Here is a 21,550-nt window from a genome sequence, read left to right as displayed (position 1 = left end):
TATAACATGTGAAATGAGACCATAAAACTAAAAAGTCTAGAACTCTACATTTTTTTTTTTACTAATTAGCTTTGAAACCTGTACTTCTCCCAAAGGAGTACTAAGCTGTGAATTACTGTTAAGAGATTTAGTTTTATGAGTTTTCCCTCTATTATTTTCCTGTTTTTTTCGCCACAATGAGTTTCATTTACATCAACCTTTTTCCTATTCCCTGTCCCTTAAGATCCTACACATACCAGAGAAGAGAGCCTACTTCAGAGCTTAGTATAAATTCATTATCACTAGTTCTGTTAGTAATGAGCCTGCCAAATTACTAAGGACTCCTACCTACCACTTACTGCATACTTTTCATGTACTAGACATTTTACATATCTTGTCTGTCTACCTGCTTGGTAGATAGAATTATCATTTTTCAGATGAAAAATAGTCCTCTGAGCCTTAGTTAACCTGAGATCACACACTCTCTTAGGAAGGTGGCACCAGGATTCGAAGCCTTATTCTGTTTTTGTTTTTTCTGAAACAGAGTCTTACTCTGTCTCCCAGGCTAGAGTGCAGTGGTGTGATCTCGGCTCACTGCAACCTCCACCTCCCAAGTTCAAGTAATTCTCCTGCCTCAGCCTTCCGAGTAGTTTGGATTACAGGTGCCCACCACCGTACCCAGCTAATTTTTGTATTTTTAGTAGAGACAGGGTTTCACCATGTTGGCCAGACTGGTCTCAAACTACTGAGCTCGTGATCCACCTGCCTCAGCCTCCCAAAGTGCTGGGATTACAGGCGTGAGCCACCACACCTGAACTTCAAAGCCTTATTCTTATTCCAGAGTCCATAATCTTCTTACTAATCATCCTATTTGTTGCCACTCCTTATTCTACATGGTTTAAATAAGCACAAGTTTTTAGGGAAACAAAACCAGTGTTGCCAGGTTTCAGCCTAAGTTTCTTAGGAAGATAGCTAGAAAAGTAAGTTATGGAAGCAGATGGTGGAGGACTTTAAATCCCAGGCTAAGAAGTTTGGGGGTTTATCCAGTTGACAGTAGGAAATCACAAACATGTTGTAAGCAGGAGGGATGAAGATATGAAGAAAGTGATGTTTCCAAAAGATTAGATACTTGTAGAAATGTAAAGTAACAGAAATTGTATAATTTCACCTGTTGCCAGGCAGCAGTTGAAGAGAAGTCTGGGATTTGCAATAGGAAGATGCTTTATTAGAGCAAGACAAGCATAGTAATACCTCTGAAAGGTACTCAAGAAATAGGTAATACGGGCCACATGTAGGACAGGGTTCAGAAAGAATTGCTTTGTACCTGGTATAAAAATATTAAGTAAACTTGTTTTAAAACTAAGCAGGAGGGGCTAGCCGCCGTGGCTCATGCCTGTAATCCCAGCACTTTGGGAGGCTGAGGCAGGTGGATCATCTTAGGTCAGAAGTTCAAGACCAGCCTGGCCAACATGGTGAAACCCCATCTCTACTAAAAATACAAAAACTTACCTGGGCATGGTGGTAGGTGCCTGTAATCCCAGCTACTTGGGAGGCTAAGGCAGGTGAATTGCTTGAACCTGAGAGGAGGCAGAGGTTGCAGTGAGCCAAGATTGCACCATTGCACTTCAGCCTGGGCGACAGAGCATGTCTCCAAAAAAAAAAAAAAAAAAACTAAGGAGATTGAGTAGAGGATAGATGACAAGATTGGTGAGAGGCATGGGATATAAGGAAAGAAGGAGACATTTTTTCAGTGGGCCATAGACAGAACTTGGACAATGAGATTGGTTCCTGGTAGATGGATTTGGTACAACTGATTAAAAGGCAGGACAAGGGAACCATCCATTACAGTGTATTTGCACTCATCATGGCCTGTCAGCACTAGATATCTCGCTTTACAGCTGACTCCAAAGGAAGCTAAATTTTCCTTTTCTCATCTATAACTTTTTTTGAGGTATAATTTATATACTGTAAACTATCCATTTTAATTGTACAATCCAGTGATTTTTAATAAATTTGCAGTTATACAATTACCTACCACTGCCTTCCAGTTTTAGAACATTTCCATCACCCCAAAAAGATCCTTCCTGCTAGCTTTCAGTCAATCCTCATTTCTACCCTACGCCCAGGAAACTATAAAACGGCCTTCAGTCTCTATAGACTTGCCTTTTCTGGACATTTCATATAAATACAATAATATAATAATAAGGTAGTCTTTTGTGTCTAGCTTCTTTTACTTAACACAATATAATTTTTAAGTTTATGTAGATGCTTATAGTAATAATTTTTTTTCAGTTATAAGAGTTAAGAGATTAGTTTATTATTTTCTATTGCAGAAGAGTAAATAGTATTTTATTGTTTGGATACACTAAATTTTATTTATCCATTCACCAGTGGATGGACATTTGGATTGTTTCCAGTTTGGGGCTATCATGAATAATGCTGCTATGAACATTGCATACAAGTCCTCCTGCAGACCTGTGTTTTCATTTTTGTTGAAGATTCCTAGGAGTAAAATAGTTGGGTTGTATGGTAAATTTAATTTTTTGAGACATTGCTAAACTGTGTTCCCAAGCTGCTGAACCATTTCACATTTCCACGTGAATGTACAAGAGCTCCAGTTTCTCCATACCCTCATCAATACCTGTTGATGTCTGTCTTCTTTATTACAGTCATTCTAATAGGTGTATAGCAGCATATGATTGTGATTTTAATGCATTTTCCTAATGATGCTGAGCATAGTTTCATGTACTTATTAGCCATTCACTTGTCTTGTTTGATAAACTGTCTGTTCAAATCTTTTTTTAAATCAGATTGTTGGTCTTCCCATTTATTGAGTTATAGTAGTTCTTTATGTAATTCTAGATACAAGTCCTTTTTTGTTTTTATTTTTTGAGACAGAGTCTCCCTCTGTCGCCCAGGCTGGAGTGCAGTGGCGCGATCTCAGCTCATTGCCACCTCTGCCTCCCAGATTCAAGCAATTCTCCTGCCTCAGCCTCCTGAGTCGCTGGGATTACAGTCCCCCACCACCATAACTTGGCTAATTTTTGTATTTTTAGTAGAGATGGGATTTTACCATATTGGTCAGGCTGGTCTTAAATTCCTGACCTCAGGTGATCTGCCCACTTTGGCCTCCCAAAGTGTTGGGATTACAGGCATGAGCCACTGCGCCTGACCTGGATGTAATTCCTTTATCAAACATATGATTTTCAAGTATTTTCCCTAGCTTATGATTTATTTTCTCATTTTAAAGCACAAAATTTTTTAATTTTGATGAAATCTAACCAATCAGGTTTTTCTCTTTCATGGCTTGTGCTTTGGGTGTCGTCTAAGAACTCTTGCTTTACTCAACATCATGAAGATTTTCTCCTGTGTGATTTGTTTTTTTTGTTTTTGTTTTTGTTTTTGAGGCAGAGTTTTGCTGTTGCCCAGGCTGGAGTGCAATGGCATGATCTCAGCTCACTATAACCTCTGCCTCCTGGGTTCACGCAATTCGCAATTCTCATTCCTGAGCCTCCTGAGTAGCTGGGATTACCGGCGTGTGCCACCACGTCTGGCTAATTTTTGTACTTTTAGTAGAGATAGGGTTTCTCTGTGTTGGCCAGGCTGGTCTCGAACTTTTGGGCTCAAGTGATTTGCCCACCTCGGCCTCCCAAAGGGCTGGGATTACAGGCGTGAGCCACTGTGCTCAGCCTCTCCTGTATTTTCTTCTAAAAGTTTTATCCACTGCTTTTTGAGACAGAGTTTTGCTCAGCTGGAGTGCAATGGCGTGATCTTGGCTCACTGCAACCTTCACCTCCTGAGTTCAGCGATTCTCCTGTCTCAGCCTCCCAAGTAGCTGGAATTACAGGTGTGTACCACCACATCTGGCTAACTTTGTATTTTAAGTAAAGATGGGCTTTCACCCAGTTGGCCAGGCTGGTCTCAAACTCCTGACCTCAGGTGATCCACCCGTCTCGGTCTCCCAAAGTGCTGGGATTACAGGCGTGAGCCACCGCGCCTGGCCCTGCTTTTAGTTTTGAAAGACAATTCCATTTACTTGCTTAACAACTTCCTAATGTTAAATTTGTTTTTAAACAACCTAAAGAAGTATCTCTATTGTCTACAAACTATTATTAATCTTATCTTCTTTTTAGAGTCACCTAAAGCCCAGTTTTATATAAGTCCATCTTTCCAAAGGTAGATAGATAACCAGTTTGTTGAACAATTAGTCACAGAGTAACTGCTCTATTTTCCCCCCACAGTATGTCAAGAATATCCCTTTATTGCAAAGCCTAAGAGACAGTTTTTTTTCACAATTATGTCTGCAGTTCAAGTCACCTGCCAATAGATTGCTGCATATGCTGTAGCCTAGTTGTCCAAACAACTTAATTTGCAATAAACATATCCTTTCACTTTCCATTTTAACAGCCACAAAGCTTATGTTATAGTCTTACTCTAGCTTTTTTCTAATAGCCCTCTGGATTTTTACTACAGTAATTACCAAAAAAATAAGAATTTTGTGACTGACATCATCTTTTCTTTAAGGAGACCTATCTAAATTTTAAGCTCCCTAAAAATTAAGGCCTGTGTCCAGTGCAATTTTATTTCCCTCACTGTTCTTGGCATAATGCTAAGTGGTTAGTAAGTGCTCAATAAATTTTTTATTGTATCTTTGTGATAAAAGTATAGTGTTGTATATTTGGATTTAATAGTTATATAATGTGATTTGCAGCCCACTGTTTTTCTAAATCATCAAATGAATAGCCATTCAGTTTATATTGTTCTCTCTCTGTCCTCAGATAATTCTCAGCATAAGCACTCTGGTCTTAAGCTGTAATATTTGATGTTTCATAGTGTTTGTTAGAAACTAACAAACATTAGAAGTTGTTTATCATCACAGTGGGACACATTTCCTCTACCATGCTCTGTTTTAGGAATTTTATGTTAACCTTTTAGCCTCAAATACGCTTTCAATAACTTAGTCCCCTAACTCTCTAACTCCTACAGGATTTTATACCTTAATAAGAAAAGTAAAAGAGTTTTAGCATGTTGTGTGTATATGTGTGTTGTGTGTGGGAAAATATACATAACAAAATATACCATTTTAACCATTTTTAAGTGTACAGTTCAGTGACATTAAGTACTTTACATTGTTGTGCCACCATCAACACTGTCCATTTCCAGAACCCATTCATCTTCCCAAACTGGAAATCCTTACCATTAAACAATAGCTCCTCATTCTCCTTCTCCCCAGCTCCTGACAACACTATTTTTGACTACTCTCAGTACCTCATATAAGTTCAGTCATATAGCATTATCTTTTGTCCTTTTGTGGCTAGTTTATTTCACTTGGCATAATGTCTTCAAGGCCCATCATGCTGCAGATTGTGTCAGAATCTTCCTTTTAAAGGCTAAACAATATTCCATTGTGTGTATATGCTGTATTTTGTTTATCCATTCATCCATCGATAGACTATTGGATTGCTTCCACCTTTATGTGTCTTTTGATGGAGGGAAAAGGAAGATTAGTATCCATCCATAATCAATGATACTGTACAACCTATACTTCTAATCCTTTGGGATTCTCCTCTAAATGTCGATTCTAGCCAGTGCCTACATTAAATAGCATACTGTGGCATCCATGGTGAAACCTAACTCTGGATACTCTAAGGCAAAGCCAAGAGAGTGACCTCAAATTAGGGAAAAAGCATATAATATAGGCCTTCCAGTCCACTACCAAAAATTATGGTACATAGTAGGTACTCTATAAATGTTTGAATAAATGCTAAGTACAGACACACCACTCTTCATAATTGCCAAAAGTAGCCCAAATAGAATAAACAAATTGTGGTATTCACACACTGAAATACTTTATAGCAATAAAATTAATGGACTACAGATACACACAAAAACATGAACAAATCTTAAAGAGAGAAGCCATAGATAACAGAATGTCTACTGCATGATTCCGTTTATACTGTTCCACAACAGATAAAATTAAACAACTGTTTTTTTAAATATGCTGTTTACATATAAACATGCTATTTTTAAAAAAAGCAATAAAATGAATTCCCTAAAAGTCAGAATAGTGGTTTTTGTCAGTGGGGGTTGTGCAGGAGCTGGAGCTTATGATTAGGAAGGGACATGTTGGTGGGAGGGACAAAGCTTCTGGAATGCTGATGACAGTCTGTTCCTTGACCCAAATGAAGGTTCTATGGGTATTCACTTTGCAACAGTTCGATGATGAGTTTTACATTTATGCACCTTTCTACATAGTCATTGTATTCCACAATAAAGTTTTTTAAGTTCTGTGATTCTAAGGAAAAAAATTATAAAAGATTATGTGACATAATTATACAATCTTTTTTGCTGTGTTTTGTTTTTGAGATAGCATCTATCTCTGTCACCCAGGCTGGAGTGCTGTGACACAATCTCAGCTCCCTGCAACCTCTGCCTCCCAGACTCAAGCAATCTTCCCACCTCAGCCTCCCAAATAGCTGGGACTACAGGCACACGCCACCGCACTCAGCTAACTTTTTTTGTATTGTTTTAGAGACGAGGTTTTACCATGTTGCCCAGGCTGATGACTGAGTTCAAGTGATCCTCCTGCCTCAGCCTCCCAAAGTGGTGGGATTACAGGCATGAGTCACTGCACCCAGCCTTATACAGTCTTTTAGCTTTCAATTTGATGAGATAAGAAAGATACAGTTGACCCAGTTTGGAGAGTACCAGGAAAGAACTGTAGATTGTATTTAGATTTCCTTATTACTGAGTTCCTGATGTGAGTTCCTGGGCTCTGTAGTTTGAGGAAATGAAAAGTGTAAGAGGAGCAGCACTAAGTAGAAGCCAGTCTACATCTGCAGCCCAGTAAGTACCTGATGCTTCATTAAAAGGCATTAACATCAGTGTCTGGGACATCTAGGACATTGCCCAATGTTTCCCCTTCTTAGAAACTGCATTCATTTCCATCACAGCATGATGTGTGGGAAGCAGGGAAAAGGCAAATAGGATAAATCTTCCTCCCTATAAAGGAATTCCCAGTAGCCCCTATTTCTATAACTACTTTTTCTTGATCCATCATAGAAAGTAGAATTAGAGATCAGCAAATCTTTGAACAGTTTTTGAAAAAAATGTCTTCATTCACAGAATTTCATCAGATTAAAGTTAGGTGGCAAATTACTTTGTGAGTAGCTTTTAAATTGAGATAATATGTTGATTTTCAGCAGCTTTGAAGGTCGAAAAAAGGAAAAAAAAACAAGAAAAAAAAATAAATTGAGATAATGAACAGCTTCCTCATTACTTGGATTTTGCTAAATACTGACACCCTTCCCCAGGATATCACCGACTTTGGTGATTGTTTAATTAGCCTAAGCCTCAGAAAGCTTAGCTGGCCTGTGAGCAGACTATTAAACTGGAAGTCTTGACTCTGATTTTACTTTTTAAGATGTATAACAGATCAAGTAGCAATAGCTCAATTAGGAAGTGTCATAATAGATAGTGTGTCTAATTGGAGCACACAGTTAGAAATATTTTCATTAGGCCAGGTGAGGTGATTCACAGCTGTAATCCCAGCACTTTGGGAGGCTGAGGCGGGTGGATCACCTGAAGTCAGGAGTTCAAGAACAGCCTGGCCAACATGGTGAAACCCTGTTTCTACTAAAAATACAAAAATTAGCTGGCCCTGGTGGTGCACGCCTGTAATCCCAGCTACTCGGGAGTCTGAGGCAGGAGAATCACTTGAACTTGGGAGGTGGAGGTTGCAGTGAGCCCATTGCACTCCATCCTGGGTGACAAAAGTGAAACTGTCTCAAAAAATATATATTTTTTTATTAAGATATTCAGCCATCACTGTAAGCAGCTTTGTCAGATTTTACATGTAAGAGGGAAGCAATTAGCCAGTTTGCCTTTCTCAGAGTAAAAGTCAAGAGTTTCGTTCCCCTACTATTTATGAATTTGACATTCCTTGATTAATTTATTCAGTTTCTGTTCTAGACATGAGCATAAATTTCTGATTTGCAGACTATTTCTGAATCACTGCCTGTCCATATCGTGCTGCTTTTTATTACAGGTCCTGCCTTACCTTGCTGTCCCTCCTCTTTCAGGGTCTGACATTTCAGGAGGTGGAGAACTTCTTTACTTTCCTAAAGAACATTAATGATGTGGACACTGCATTGAGTTTTTACCATATGGCTGGAGCATCTCTTGATAAAGGTAATGAAACTCAAAAGTGTTTTCGAAGGTATGAACATTGGATCTGTAATCTCTTAGGTGACTGTCCCGGCCTTAACAGTAAAACTAAGTTTTTCTTGGTATGTGTTTTGATTTGTTGACATTGTATGAGCCTTGCATTTCACCCTGAGATGCCAAGCTCAGTGCATATATTTTCTTGTGCTAAGGCCGTAGTCTGGGCAGATGCCCATCTTTAAATGACTAACCTTGAAAATAAGCATCTAAGCTGAGGTACGGGGCATGAAACTGCAGAACTTCCCCCATCCAAGCCAGAGTCATTACATATACAATGTGAAGCTAAAGTCACTATACAATTTAAGTTATATCTTTGATGAGAAGGAATGTTTTAGTTTATTTCTTTTTATTAAGATTATTTTTTCAAGATAATATGACTGAGAATAGCACCCCTGCTCCTTTGGCCTACTTCACAGAAATTCAGTTATGGTTTGTACAAACAACGTGAAAAAACGGAAGAATTGAAAGCACAGTTTTTCCCCCTAACATTTTCTTATGAAAATTTTTAAACATTCAAAACAGTTGAAATAATTATTTAAATAACATCCATATATTCAGCTCAACTGACATTTTGCTATATTTGCTTGATTGTATGACTATGCATATCTTCGTCTCTCTAATCAATCTTATTTCTTGACATGGTCAAAGTAAGTTGCAAATTAAGTATACTTCACTCCCAAATACATCAGTATGAATTTTTTTTTTTTTTGAGATGGAGTCTTACCCTGTCGCCCAGGCTGGAGTTCAACGGCGCTATCTTGGCTCACTGCAACCTCTGCAGTGAGCCTCCCGGGTTCAAGTGATTCTCCTGCATCAGCCTCCCGAGTAACTGGGATTACAGGAGTGTGCTACCACACTCGGCTAATATTTTGTATCTTTTTTTTTTTTTTTTTTAATATTTTGTATCTTTAGTAGAGACTGGGTTTCACCATGTTGGACAAGCTGGTCTCAAACTTATGACCTCATGATCCACCCACCTCGGCCTCCCAAAGTGCTGGGATTATAGGCGTGAGCCACTGAGCCCAGCCCAGTATGAGTATTAACTAGAATTCAAGATTCATTTAAAGTTCCTTCATGCCCCTTCACAGTTTTTGCCCCCACTCACCAAGAGGCAACCTTTGTACTGCATATTTTTCCACTATAGATTAATTTTGCTTTTTCTAGAACTTCATACAATGGAATTATACAAATGTACACTCCTTCTAATGTTTCACTTAATGTTTTGAGATCTATCTCTGTTGTATGTCAGTAGTTTAATCCTTTTTTATGATGAATAGTAATCCTTGTACGAACATAGCCAGGCAGGTGGATCACCTGAGGTCAGGAGTTCAAGACCAGCCTGGCCAACATGGTGAAACCCCATCTCTACTAAAAATACAAAAAGTTAGCCAGGCATGGTGGCGCACGCCTGCAGTCCCAGCTACTAAGGAGGCTGAGGCAGAAGAATCGCTTGAACCTGGGAGATGGAGATTGCAGTGAGTCGAGATCATGCCACTGCACTCCAGACTGGGTAACAGAGCAAGACTCCGTCTCAGTCAATCCATCAATCAATCTATAAAATGAGTTAGGGAGTTTTTCCTTCTCTATTTTTAGAAGACATTTCTGTAAGATTAGTGTTGTTTCTTTCTGAGTTTTATTTGATAAAATTCATCAGTGAAACTATCTGGGCATGCCAATTTCTTTCTGAAAGGTTTTGATGATTTAAGTTTTTAAGTAAATATGTAAGGTTTATGTTTTATATGAATTTTAGGTTATATTTTTGAGGAATTTGCTCTTGTCTCTAAGTTATTGAATTTATTAACATGAAGTTGTTCATAATATTCCATTACTACCCTTTTGATGTCTGTAGAATCTGAAATCCCCTTTTACTCCTACTGTTGGCAAATTATGTCTTCTCTTTCATTTTTTAAAAAAATATTTCTTACTCAGTCTACCTAGGGTTTAACAATTTTGTTAATCTTTTCAAAGAACCAATTCTTGACTTTGTTAATTTTTTCTATGTTTTGTTGCCTATTGAGTTGATTTCTGCTCATACCTTTTTTACTTCCTTCTACTTATTTTCAGTATATATTGTTTTGTTTTTGTTTTTCTAAGCATCTTGAGATGGAACCTTACTTACCTTTTCTAAGGTAAGTTTGTGAAGCTGTAAATTTCCCTATAAACACTGCTTTATTGCTGGGCGTGATGGCTCACACCTGTAATCCCAAGCACTTTGGAAGGTGGGCAGATCACTTGAGGCCAAGAGTTCGAGACCAACCTGGCAAACATGGTGAAACCCCATCTCTTCTAAAAATACAAAAACTAGCCAGGCATGGTGGCACGCACCTGTAATCCCAGCTACTCGGGAGGCTGAGGCAGGAGACTTGCTCGAACCCAGGAGGCAGAGGTTATAGTGAGCTGAGATCACACCACTGTACTCCATCCTGGGAGGCAGAAGAAAGCTCTGTCTCAAAAAAAAAACAAAAACAAAAACAAAACATAACAAAAAAATTAAAAACACACACACTACTTTATCTACTTTTCACAATTTTGGTGTGTTGTATTTTTTACATCATCCTTTTCAAAATATTTTCTGATTTCTTAGGTAATCTCATGGACTATTTAAAAGTATGTTGTTTAACTTCCAAATATGTTGGTTTTGGCTGCATGTAGTGGCTCACACCTATAATCCCAACACTTTGGTAGGCCAAGGCAGGAGGATCATTTGAGGTCAGGAGTTCAAAACCAGCCTGGGCAAGGTAGCAAGACCTTGTCTCTACAAAAAATAAAAATAAATTCAAATTAAAATATTTTTGTTTTATTCTGGATATATTCTTGGTATTTATTTCTAATTTAGTCCCATTGTGGTCAGAGGACACACTCTATAAAATTTCAATTCTTTATATTGAGACTGTTTTATGGCCCAGTATATAGTTTGCTTTTTTTTTATATGAATGTTTCATATGTATTTAAAAGAATGTGTATTCTGCAGTTTGGGGTACAGTGTTACAAAGATGTCAATTAGGTCAAGATGTTTGATAGTGTTATTTAGCTCTTTTATGTCTTTTACTTTTTAGTATCTGTTTTTCCCTTTAATGTCAGTTTCTGCTTCATGAATTTTGAGTTCTGTTTTTAGGGGCTTACACACTTAAAATTATGCCTTCGTGATGAATTGGCCCTTTTTTGATCATGAAATGTTCCCCCTTTATTTTTAGTAATATGCCTTATCTTTAAATCTATTTTATCTCATATTAATAGTTAACCTAGTTTTTTTGTATTTTGCATGGTGTATATATATATATATATATATTTTTTTTTTTTGAGACAGTGTCTCACTCTGGAGTGAGTGCAGTGGCGCAATCTTGGCTCTTGAAATCGGCCTCCAGGGTTCAAGTCATCCTCCTGCCTCAGCCTCCCTAGTAGCTAGGATTACAGGCATGCGCCACCATACCTGGCTAATTTTCTGTATATTTAGTAGATATGGGGTTTCACTGTGTTGGTCAGGCTGGTCTCAAACTCATGATCTCAGGTGATCCGCTCACCTCGTCCTCCCAAAGTGCTGGGATTACAGGCGTGAGCCAATGCACCCAGCTTATTTTTCTATTCTTTTATGTTCAACTTATAGGTGTTTTTAAAGTGTAACTCTTCTAGGCAGCGTATAGTTGAGCCGAGTAACCATTTAGCATTTTGTATTTTAGAGGGTTCTCTAGAAATATAACTTTTCATGGCTTACTTAGAGTTAATATTGTACCACTCCAAGTGAAATGTAAGAACCTTGCAATCATATAGTTCCATTTACTACCGCCTCATCCTTTATGCTATAGTTGTCATTTACATTTCATCTGTATATATATTATTGTCTCATAATATTAGAGTTTTTGCTTTCAACAGTTTTTCTTTTTTAAGAAATTAAGATAAAGTCTTGTATATTTACCCACATATTTATAATTTTGAGTGCTTTTCATTTATTTTTAAATACCCAATGGTTTTTTAAGTGGTTTTTTTTTATTTTTTTATTTTTGTTCTTTGTTTGTGTTTCAAGGGGTTTTTTAGTGTGGAGGGGTGGTTTAGAGACAGAGTTCTTGCTGTGTCACCAAGGCTAGAGTGCAGTGGTATGATCATAGCTCACTGCAGCCTCAATCTCGAGGGCTCAAGGAATCCTCCCACCTCAGCCTCCCAAGTAGCTAGGACTAAGGAATGTGCTACCACACCCAGCTAATTATTTTATTTTCTGTAGAGACAGCTCTTGCTGTATTGCACATGCTGGTCTCACACTCCTGGCCTCAGTCTCCCAAAGTACTAGGATTACAGGTGTACACTACTGCACCCAGCTCAAGTTTTTATGTAGTATCACTTACCATCTATCTGAATAACTTCCTTTACCATTCATTCATTCATTCATTCATGAGACAGGCACCTCAGCTCAAAATGGCTCACTGCAGCCCAGGCTCAAGCAGTCCTCCCACCTCAGCCTCCTGGTTCGCTGGGACCACAGGCACATGCCACCATGCCTGGCTAATTTTTGTATTTTTTATAGACAGTTTCACCGTGTTGCCCAGGTTGGTCTTAAAACTCCTGGGCTCAAGCAGTCCACCTGTCTCAACCTCCCACAGTGGCTAGGATTACAGGAGTGAGTCACCACACTCAGCCCAACTTCCTTTAGCATTTCCTGTAGTGCAGATCTGCTAGTAATAAATTCTTTTAGTTTTGGGGTTATCTAAAAATGTATTTATTTCATTGTTGATGACCACAGTCTTTGATTTTTCAGTCTCTCCAAAGCACTAAGATTTTATTAATAGTTTTATATATATAGTTATATACACACACACACACACACACACACACATATATGTAATTTATTTGGGCCAAGTTTGAGGACTGCAACCCAGTAGCATAGATTCATGTTGCCCTGAATATACACTCCAATTAGCAGCAGTTTCAAGTGGGGTTCTTTGTTTTGTTTCTTGAGATGGAGTCTCACTCTGTCACCCAGGCTGGAGTGCAGTGGCGTGATCTCCGCTCACTGCAACCTACACCTCCCGGGTTCAAGCAGTTCTTCTGCTTTGGACTCCCTAGTAGCTGGGACTATAGGTGCACACTGCCATGCCCAGCTAATTTTTTGTATTTTAGTAGAGACGGGGTTTCACTGTGTTGTCCAGGCTGGTGTCGAACTCCTGAGCTCAAGAAGTCCACCCGCCTCAGCCTCCCAAAGTGTTGAGATTACAGGCATGAGCCACTGCGCCTGGCCCACAAGCGGGTTTTTAAAGGAAGAGCTAGTTTCTAATTTGTTTACCAAGAATTTACATTAAAATAACATAAGCTATTGATTGTGTATACATTGTTCTTTGTATCATAGATTCTGGGAAAATGAAACTAATGGGTAAGACAGCTAGTCAGGAACAAAATAGCTTTAAATAATTGTGCCTGGCCATGGAATGGGGAATGGGGTTGTGACTGAAGTCCCATACTCCTGTCTCTGGGCCTGATAAATTGCACACACCTTACCTACCTCAGGCTGTTCTGAGTATGTTTCTTTTCTCATTTCCCACTCCCCTTTTTTATCAGAAACCTTCCCATGGAAGCATTGATCAGTCTCAGCTTAGATGAGAATGATAGACATTCTTCATCCCTGGCACCGAGAAGGCTCATTCCCAGATTGTCCTGTCCTACTGGGGGCTGGGGGAGATATAGACACAGTCTTGCTTATTCAACATTTTTTATCAGATTCCTTAAGATCTTCTAGTACAAGATCATGGTTCTCATATATGGGATCTAAATAAAGTTGAACTCATAGAAAGTAGAATGATGGTTCCCAGGGGCTACAGGAGTGGGGGAAATGGGGAGTTATTTTGTTCAAAGGGTGCAAAGCTTGAGTTATGCAAGATGAAATAGTTCTAGAGAGCTAATTTATACTATAGTGACTATAATTAGTAATCCTACTGTACACTTGAAATTTGCTAAGAGAGTAGATCTTAAGTGTTCCTTGCTACTTACATTCACAAAAAGGTAACTATGTGAAGTGATGGAAATGTTTTGTTGTGTTTTTGTTTTTTTTTTTTGAGACAGGGTCTTGCTCTGTCACCCAGGCTGGAGTGCAACGGTGCGATCTCAGCTCACTGCAACCTTTGCCTTCCAGGTTTAAACAATTGTCCTGCCTCAGTCTCCTGAGTAGCTGGGACTACAGGCGTGTGCCATCACCCTGGCTAATTTTTTTATTTATAGTAGAGACGGGGTTTTGCCATGTTGGCCAAGCTGGTCTTTAACTCCTGACCTCGGGTGATCCACCTGCTTTGGTCTCCCAAAGTTCTGGGATTACAGGTGCAAGCCACTGCGCCCAACATTTTCTTAAATATTTTTTATCTGCAGTTGGTTGAATCCATGGGCATGGAACCCACACATATGAAGGACCAACTGGACTCATTTCATAGGGTTGTGAGACTAAATCTACATAAAGCACTTAACTTTGTGCCTGTCATGTGGTGAATGAATAGTAAATGTCAGCTGTTTCTGTTATGAAGGCAATAATTTAAAAAAAATTAGTGTTGCTCAAATATTTATTCAGCCAAAAGCATAGGTACTGTGCTGGGCACAGGGTTCCACCCTCAAGAAGCTCAGAGTCTAATGGGGGAGAAAGATAAGTGTAGAAGCAGTTCCAGTTGGGTGTGAAAAGTGCTAATTAGACACAAGAGGATCTAGGAGCTTAAAAGTGGGGGCCCTAATTCATACCAGTGGTCAGGAAAGAGTGAGGCCAGGGTAGAGACAGGAGTACTTTTTGTCTGGCTTCTGCTGTGAGTCTCAGCTGTCTTTATTTTTTCCTAAAAGGTTAGAACCTTCAGAAATTGGCATCTTTTAGGCCCTGGCACTGACTCTTCCTTGGCTATTTTAGAGCTTACAAACCAGTCTTTAGGCATAATTTAGCACAGAATTTCCCAAACAGCATTGTGAAGAACACTGTATACTGCAATATGTTGATGGTTCTGTGGATTTAAAAGGAAAAAAAAAGTATTCCATGGTTCATAAGTTTGGAAAATTCTGGAGTTATATAGAATTTCTTCCTGCAGCACTCCTGCCAACTTTTTAATATGCAAATGTGCATTATTAATCATCTCCAGAAGAGGGATATGGTTCCCAAATTTGATTTACTCCAGACTATCTTTTAATAACTTACGGAGTTAATGTTCCTCAGAATAATTTGAAAGATCAGGCAGGTGGCCACTGCAGATTTACCATATTAGAACATAGTCCAGTTCTTTTGCTTTTTTCATTTTTTCTGTTTGTCCCTCCTATCATTTGAAAAAAAACATCAAATTTCATTGAGGCTATTTCTTTAGTTCTGCATGACTCATGCTGAGAATAACAACCATCAGGTAATAATGAAGTGTTCTCCAAGGTTCTGACCATTTGAAGAAAGAATCTTTCTCCATAAAATATTGTGTGTCTCCACTGTCTCTCTGTTTAGCACTTAAGAAGAACTGGTTCTACTACTCATTCATACACATACTGGGCATAAAATTAGATCTATGACTCCTCAGTGGCTGTCTGATTGATTTAAATGGTCTGCTGAAGAAGGTAATGGAAAATTGAACATGACTCCTTTCCCAATGGCTTCCTATGATGAAAAAGTTGGAAATTATTTGAGCTGGAGCTCTAGAATGAACTTCAGCCTGTATAACAAAGAATATTTCCATTTCTGCCAGGAGAATAAAGGTTTCCAGGTACAAGAAAGCTCCACTGTAAAGCACCTGAGGAGAGTACAGATGCAATAAACCTGTGAGTCCAGTTATGTCCTCGGTGTACTTTGAACTATAAAATCAGAAAATAATCACACAAATATAGTCCATGATCTTCACTGTTCATGCCCCCACACAATTCTACTTAGATTGAAAATTATAATTTATGACATAGTTGGCCTTGATTCTTTGTAGTTATTCTATATGTGCAGTTTACCTTATTATCTGACAAAACAAGAGAATAAGTAATAAAATCTATGGCATAATTCCCACGTGTGCTTTCTGCAACCCCAAGTATTTTTTCTGAAGTTTCAGTCACATCATCAAATGGTCTCAGTTTCTTTTGTCTCTGGAGGGACAAGGATGTCATGGATGACCTCTGAGAACCTTTGTGGCTTTCCATTTCTTTTAGTCTAATACTTTGAATGAGTAAGGGAGTCTCAGTCTTGTATCACTTAGGCTCTGACTGGGTTGTCGGGGGAGTCAGAAATTACTGATGGAATAAGCAATTTCTAGCGCACAACAAACTTATATTCTGAACAACTGTCTTTGACAGGCAAGCTGCCACCCTCTCCTGAACCCTAAGAATCTGGTAGCACTGTCCTATCAAGGACTGTGGGGCCATCACACATCTGGAGCACTAATAGCAACTCTCATTTCATAGTAGTTTCTCTGTGCCAGGCACAATGCTAAGTGCTTTATGCTTGTTATCGCTTTTAATCTTTAAAACCTGAATTATCCTCATTCATCTTCATTTTATGGATGAGGAAAATATCAAATGAAGCCACTTGATCGTGGTTACTCAGCTAAGCAGTGGTGGAGCCAGGATTCAAGCTCAGGTCTCTCTAATTCCAAGTCTGTGTTCTTTCCACACCATCATGTTGCTTCTCATGATACTCCACAATTCTGTTAGAGTCTGAAAATCTTTGCTGAAGCACCATCCAGGGGGCACTGTGGCTTCACCATTTCGAACCATGCTTCACTGTAGCATTGGGAAGACAGGCTCTGGGGTATTTTTTCCTAGTTGCTTTAGGCTAAGAGTTGACCATTCTTAGGGTGAGAATGACGTCCTTTTGGTAAACTATGATGTTTTGGAGATAGTGCCCTTCTGTTGAATTTGAAATGTGACCTTTTTTCCCCCTACAGTTGTCTGTTCTGTTCAGGTGTAGGTTCTACAGCTCAGACACACTCTGACATCCATAGTCCTTACATGACAGTAACAGACTCTTGGAGTTGTCTAATCTAGCTTCTTGTCCTCCATAGGAATGCCTTAGGAGACACATCTGTGATTTTTACCTTTGGAACCATATTACTTTAACATCAAAATACAGGATATAGATACACCTTCTAATGACCAAGATGTTCCTCACCACCTCCACTCATTGGTATACCAGTGCTCTGTCACACTTTGAGATACTGTTCTAATATCTAGCATTCATTGAGAGTTAACTGTGTGCAAGAAATTGTGCTGAACATAAATTTTGGTTTTAAGTTCAAACCTGAATTTGAGTCCCTGTTATTCACTAGTTTTGTGACCTTGAACAAATTCCTTAAGTTCTCAAAGCCTCAGTTTCCAGATCTGTACAATGGTGATAGTAGAATACTTGTTTGAGAGTTATTGTGAAAATAAAAAGAGATAATACTATGTTAATATACTAGGTTGACATTAAAACTATACCAAGCTGCCTGCCAAGTATACCAGATAAGGCTTACTCTTTGTTCTCTGAGGAAGTGGAATCTACTGCTTTTTATTAGTCACTTTTGACATTTTTATTAGCTTAGAAGTTCTAAGTTCTTTAGCTTCTCCTAAGTTTCATCATTCATCGAAAAATTCTTGGTGTCACTACCTACAGAAGCCTTTATTATTTAAGTAAGTTCTCTAGGAATATGTAACCCCTATTGATAGATATCTCTAGTATCTTCAGCATTGGAGGGGGAATTCATTAGACTATAAACTCAAAGACTCGAACCACGTTTTCTACATCTTTGTGTCCTATTCAGAGCCTAGAACAATTCTTTATATAAACAGATGTTCATTCATGTTGTGTAAATGAATTAATTATAGACCTTGCCAGATCCTACAAAGGATGTTGAAATACTCTAGTAAGAGTGTAGTGTGAGGGGAAGAGTGTTAGGACTGTAGCACCTTCCCATGTCATTAATTTCCTTTGACTCCTTGAGCAGGTCACTTCTCTGACCCTCAGGTTGGAGTTACAGATATCTCTAAAGGTTCATGCAGATTTGAAATTTTATGATTATAACTAAATCACCTTCTTACTGAATTAAGTAATGTTTTCAGTGACATGTCATAGACTAAAGTTATATCCAAATCTATGGCCTCACAGAGACTATTAACCCAGCCTATCTATGTGAAATCTTTGCGAAAGTAAACTGACTTATAATTGTCAGATAGATTTGAAGTAAGAGCAAGACTTAAATTCCCAAAAGAAGTGTGACAGTTTTAATTTATTTTCTTGTTAGGAAATGTAAAACTTAATTAGACTTTGGCTGGTGCCACGTAAGATCTAATTTATGGAGTTTGGTATAGTAGGTAAAGCAGAATGACAGTTCTGTAAAAGGCATGTAAAGAATGAGTGCAGGCTGGGCACAGTGGCACAACCCTGTAATCCCAGCACTTTGGAAGGCCAAGGTGGGTGGATCACGAGGTCAGGAGTTTGAGACCAGCCTGGCCAACATGGTTAAAACTCCATCTCTACTAAAATATATATAAAAATTAGCTGGGCATGGTGGCGCCCACCTGTAATTCCAGCTACTTGGGAGGCTAAAACAGGAGAATTGCTTGAACCCGGGAAGCAGAGGTTGCAGCAAGCCAAGATTGTGCCACTCCACTCCTGCCTGGGAAACAGAGCAAGACTCCATCTCAAAAAACAAAAAAACAAAAATACAAAAATTAGCCTGGTGTGGTAGTGGGAAGCTGTAATCCCAGCCACTTGGAAGGCTGAGGTGGGAGAATCACTTGAACATGGGAAGCAGAGATTATAGCAAGCCAAGATCACGCCACTGTACTCCAGTCTGGGAGACAGAGCAAGACTCCGTCTCAAAAAAAAAAAAAAAAGATATTCCCAATCATAAATGCCTTCCCCACTGTCCCGTTTCTGTGATTCAGAGTGTGGGCACACCGTAGCTAGGTTCTCTGCTTAGGATCTTAACAAGGATGAAATCACAGTGTTGTTGGGCGAGGGGCCTTCATTTTCATCCAGAGTTCAGGGTCCTCTTCATAGTTCATTCATGCTGTTGGCAGAATTCAGGTCCTTTCAGTTGTAGGCCCAGGGTCCCCATTTTCTTGCTGGCTATTGGCCAGTCATTGATCTCACCAGGCCCCATCACAGCATGGCACTCACTTCTTCAGAGCCAGCAACAGAATCTCTCACCTCAGTCTGCTAAGATTAATTCTTTTTTTTTTTAAAGACAAGGTTTCACCATGTTGGTTAGGCTGGTCTTGAACTCCCGACCTCAGGTGATCCGCCTGCCTTGGCTCCAAAGTGCTTGGATTACAGGCGTGAGCCACCACGTCTGGCCTGATTAATTCTTATATATAATGTAGTCATGGGACTGACTAGCCCATCCCCTTTCCCATATACAGTAACCTCATCACAGAATTATCATAGTCACAGGTTCTGCCTTAGAATTCTGCCCACCACACCAGCCATCATTTTAGAAACCTACACCTTTGGTTTTATTCTTTGAGAGCTTCTAAAGATAAAGACATTTTAACTCATTTAAAAATTTTAGGGCAGGAAGAGAACTTAGAAATCATTTTGTTTAAACACTCTGTTTTTTGGTTTGTTTGTTTGGTTAGTTGGTTGGTTTTTTTCTTTTTGAGATGGAGTCTTGCTCTGTCTCCCAAGCTGGAGTACAGTGGCCTAATCTCAGCTCACTGCAACCTCCGCCTACTGGGTTCAAACAATTCTCCTATCTCAGCCTCCTGAGTAACTGGGATTACAGGCACGTGCCACCACACCCAGCTAATTTTTATATTTTTAGTAGAGACAGGGTTTCATCTTGTTGGCCAGGCTGGTCTCGAACTCCTGACCTCAGGTGATCCACCCGCCTCGGCCTCCCAAAGTGCTGGGATTACCAGGCCACCCTGCCTGGCCTACTTTATTGTTTTTAACATTCATGAGGAAAATGACTTGCTGAAATCACAGACCAGAAGTTCAGGTTCAGCAACTTTCATGCCAGGGTTCTCATTGGTACCCTGGCACCTACTGCTAGAAGGACCTAGAGAATTACATTGAGGACTCAGTATTTTTAAGTGATGGCAGAAATTGGGGCAAATTCACACATAGGGAAGGGCATCCCCTAAACAGCCAAGACATGGCAGGAAGGCAGGAATGTCACAAAGACATGTAAGGAAGAGATTACAAAAGGAAAAAAGCTCCTGTTTTATAAATTATTTTAAAATGTGTGGGAGGCAAGCTCTTGCACTTCAGTTCATCATTACATTTTGTAAAAAACATTTGTATGTGAAGAGGAGTGTCAGCCAGGATTCCATTCATTTAAGACAGAGTCATCAATTTTTAAAGTAAAATTATTCATGATGTAGGCAAGGAAGCTCAAATTCTGAAATAAACATTTGCTTTATGAGGCATTTTCTCCGCAGAGACCTGGTTTATTTTCCCAAATTTAAAGTCACTTAACAGTTCTAAAGATTGATTCTGGCTTATAATCACTTTGAATATATTATGATTTAGTAAAATTAGGTAATGCCATAAGGAGGAGGAGAGCTGCTTTAGGGATTCATGATTACCATCACAAAGAGAAGAGATGGAGGGTAGGATAAACTGTTAAAGCATCCACATAAATAGATAAGGAAAGACAAAATCAGCCAACATTACATCCCACTGAGAAAAAAATCAGAAAAGAATGGTTACTAGAATTACATCAATATTGGGAAAGTATAGAGGAGTATTTATTATAAACATTCCTTCTTTGGAGGTTTCAAGGTTTAATACCTTGAGAAGCCTGGGAAGATTTAATAAGACACTGTGGCTGGGCGCAGTGGCTCATGCCTATAATCCCAGCAGTTTGGGAGGCCAAGGTGGATGAAACGCTTGAGCCCAGGAGTTCACGACCAGCTTGGGCAACATGCTAAAACCCCATCTCTACAAAAAATAAAAAAATCAGCCAGGCATGGTGGTGTGAGCCTGTAGTCCTAGCTACTTCAGAGGCTGAGGCGGGAGGATCATTTGAGCCCAGGATGTTGAAGCTGCAGTGAGCCGTGTCCTCACCGCTGCACTCCAGCCTGGGCAACAGAGCAAGACCCTGTCTCAATTAAAAAAAAATTAATTAAAAATTTTTTAAAAATACAAAAACTAGCCAGGGGTGGTAATGCACACCTGTAGTCCCAGTTACTAGGAAGGCTGAGGTGGGAGGATCAGGAGCCCAGAAAGCAGAGGTTGCAGTGAGCCATGATTTTGCCACAGCACTCTAGCCTGAGCAACAGAGCCAAGACCCTGTCTCAAAAAAAAAAAAAAAAAGAAAAGGCACTTGTAGAGGTGACTATTTAGTCTTTAATTTCAACAAAGTGAATTTAAATGTATCAGTTGGTTTCAGTTTGGCCATCAGAGATTCAGACTCTGTTATAGCTGAACCCCATAGACCACCAAGGAAATAAT

At 39.2% G+C, this 21,550-nt stretch overlaps 1 protein-coding gene across 1 annotated transcript in view; it reads left to right on the top strand.

Annotated features, from left to right (window-relative positions):
- MICU1 (mitochondrial calcium uptake 1) overlaps positions 1 to 21,550 on the top strand; it is a 233,556-nt gene that overhangs the window by 196,874 nt on the left and 15,132 nt on the right. Inside the window, exon 10 of the mRNA XM_012460264.2 lies at positions 8,061 to 8,169. Coding sequence (XP_012315687.2) covers positions 8,061 to 8,169 — 109 coding nt within the window. The remainder of the gene's footprint in view (positions 1 to 8,060; positions 8,170 to 21,550) is intronic.

This window comes from Aotus nancymaae, unplaced genomic scaffold, assembly GCF_030222135.1.
Source record: "Aotus nancymaae isolate 86718 unplaced genomic scaffold, 86718_ANA_hifiasm-v0.15.2.pri h1tg000010l, whole genome shotgun sequence".
NCBI classification, from domain to species: Eukaryota; Metazoa; Chordata; class Mammalia; order Primates; family Aotidae; genus Aotus; species Aotus nancymaae.
The sequence above is the reverse complement of the archived record's forward strand: the minus strand, read 5'-3'. Positions and strand labels throughout refer to the sequence as shown.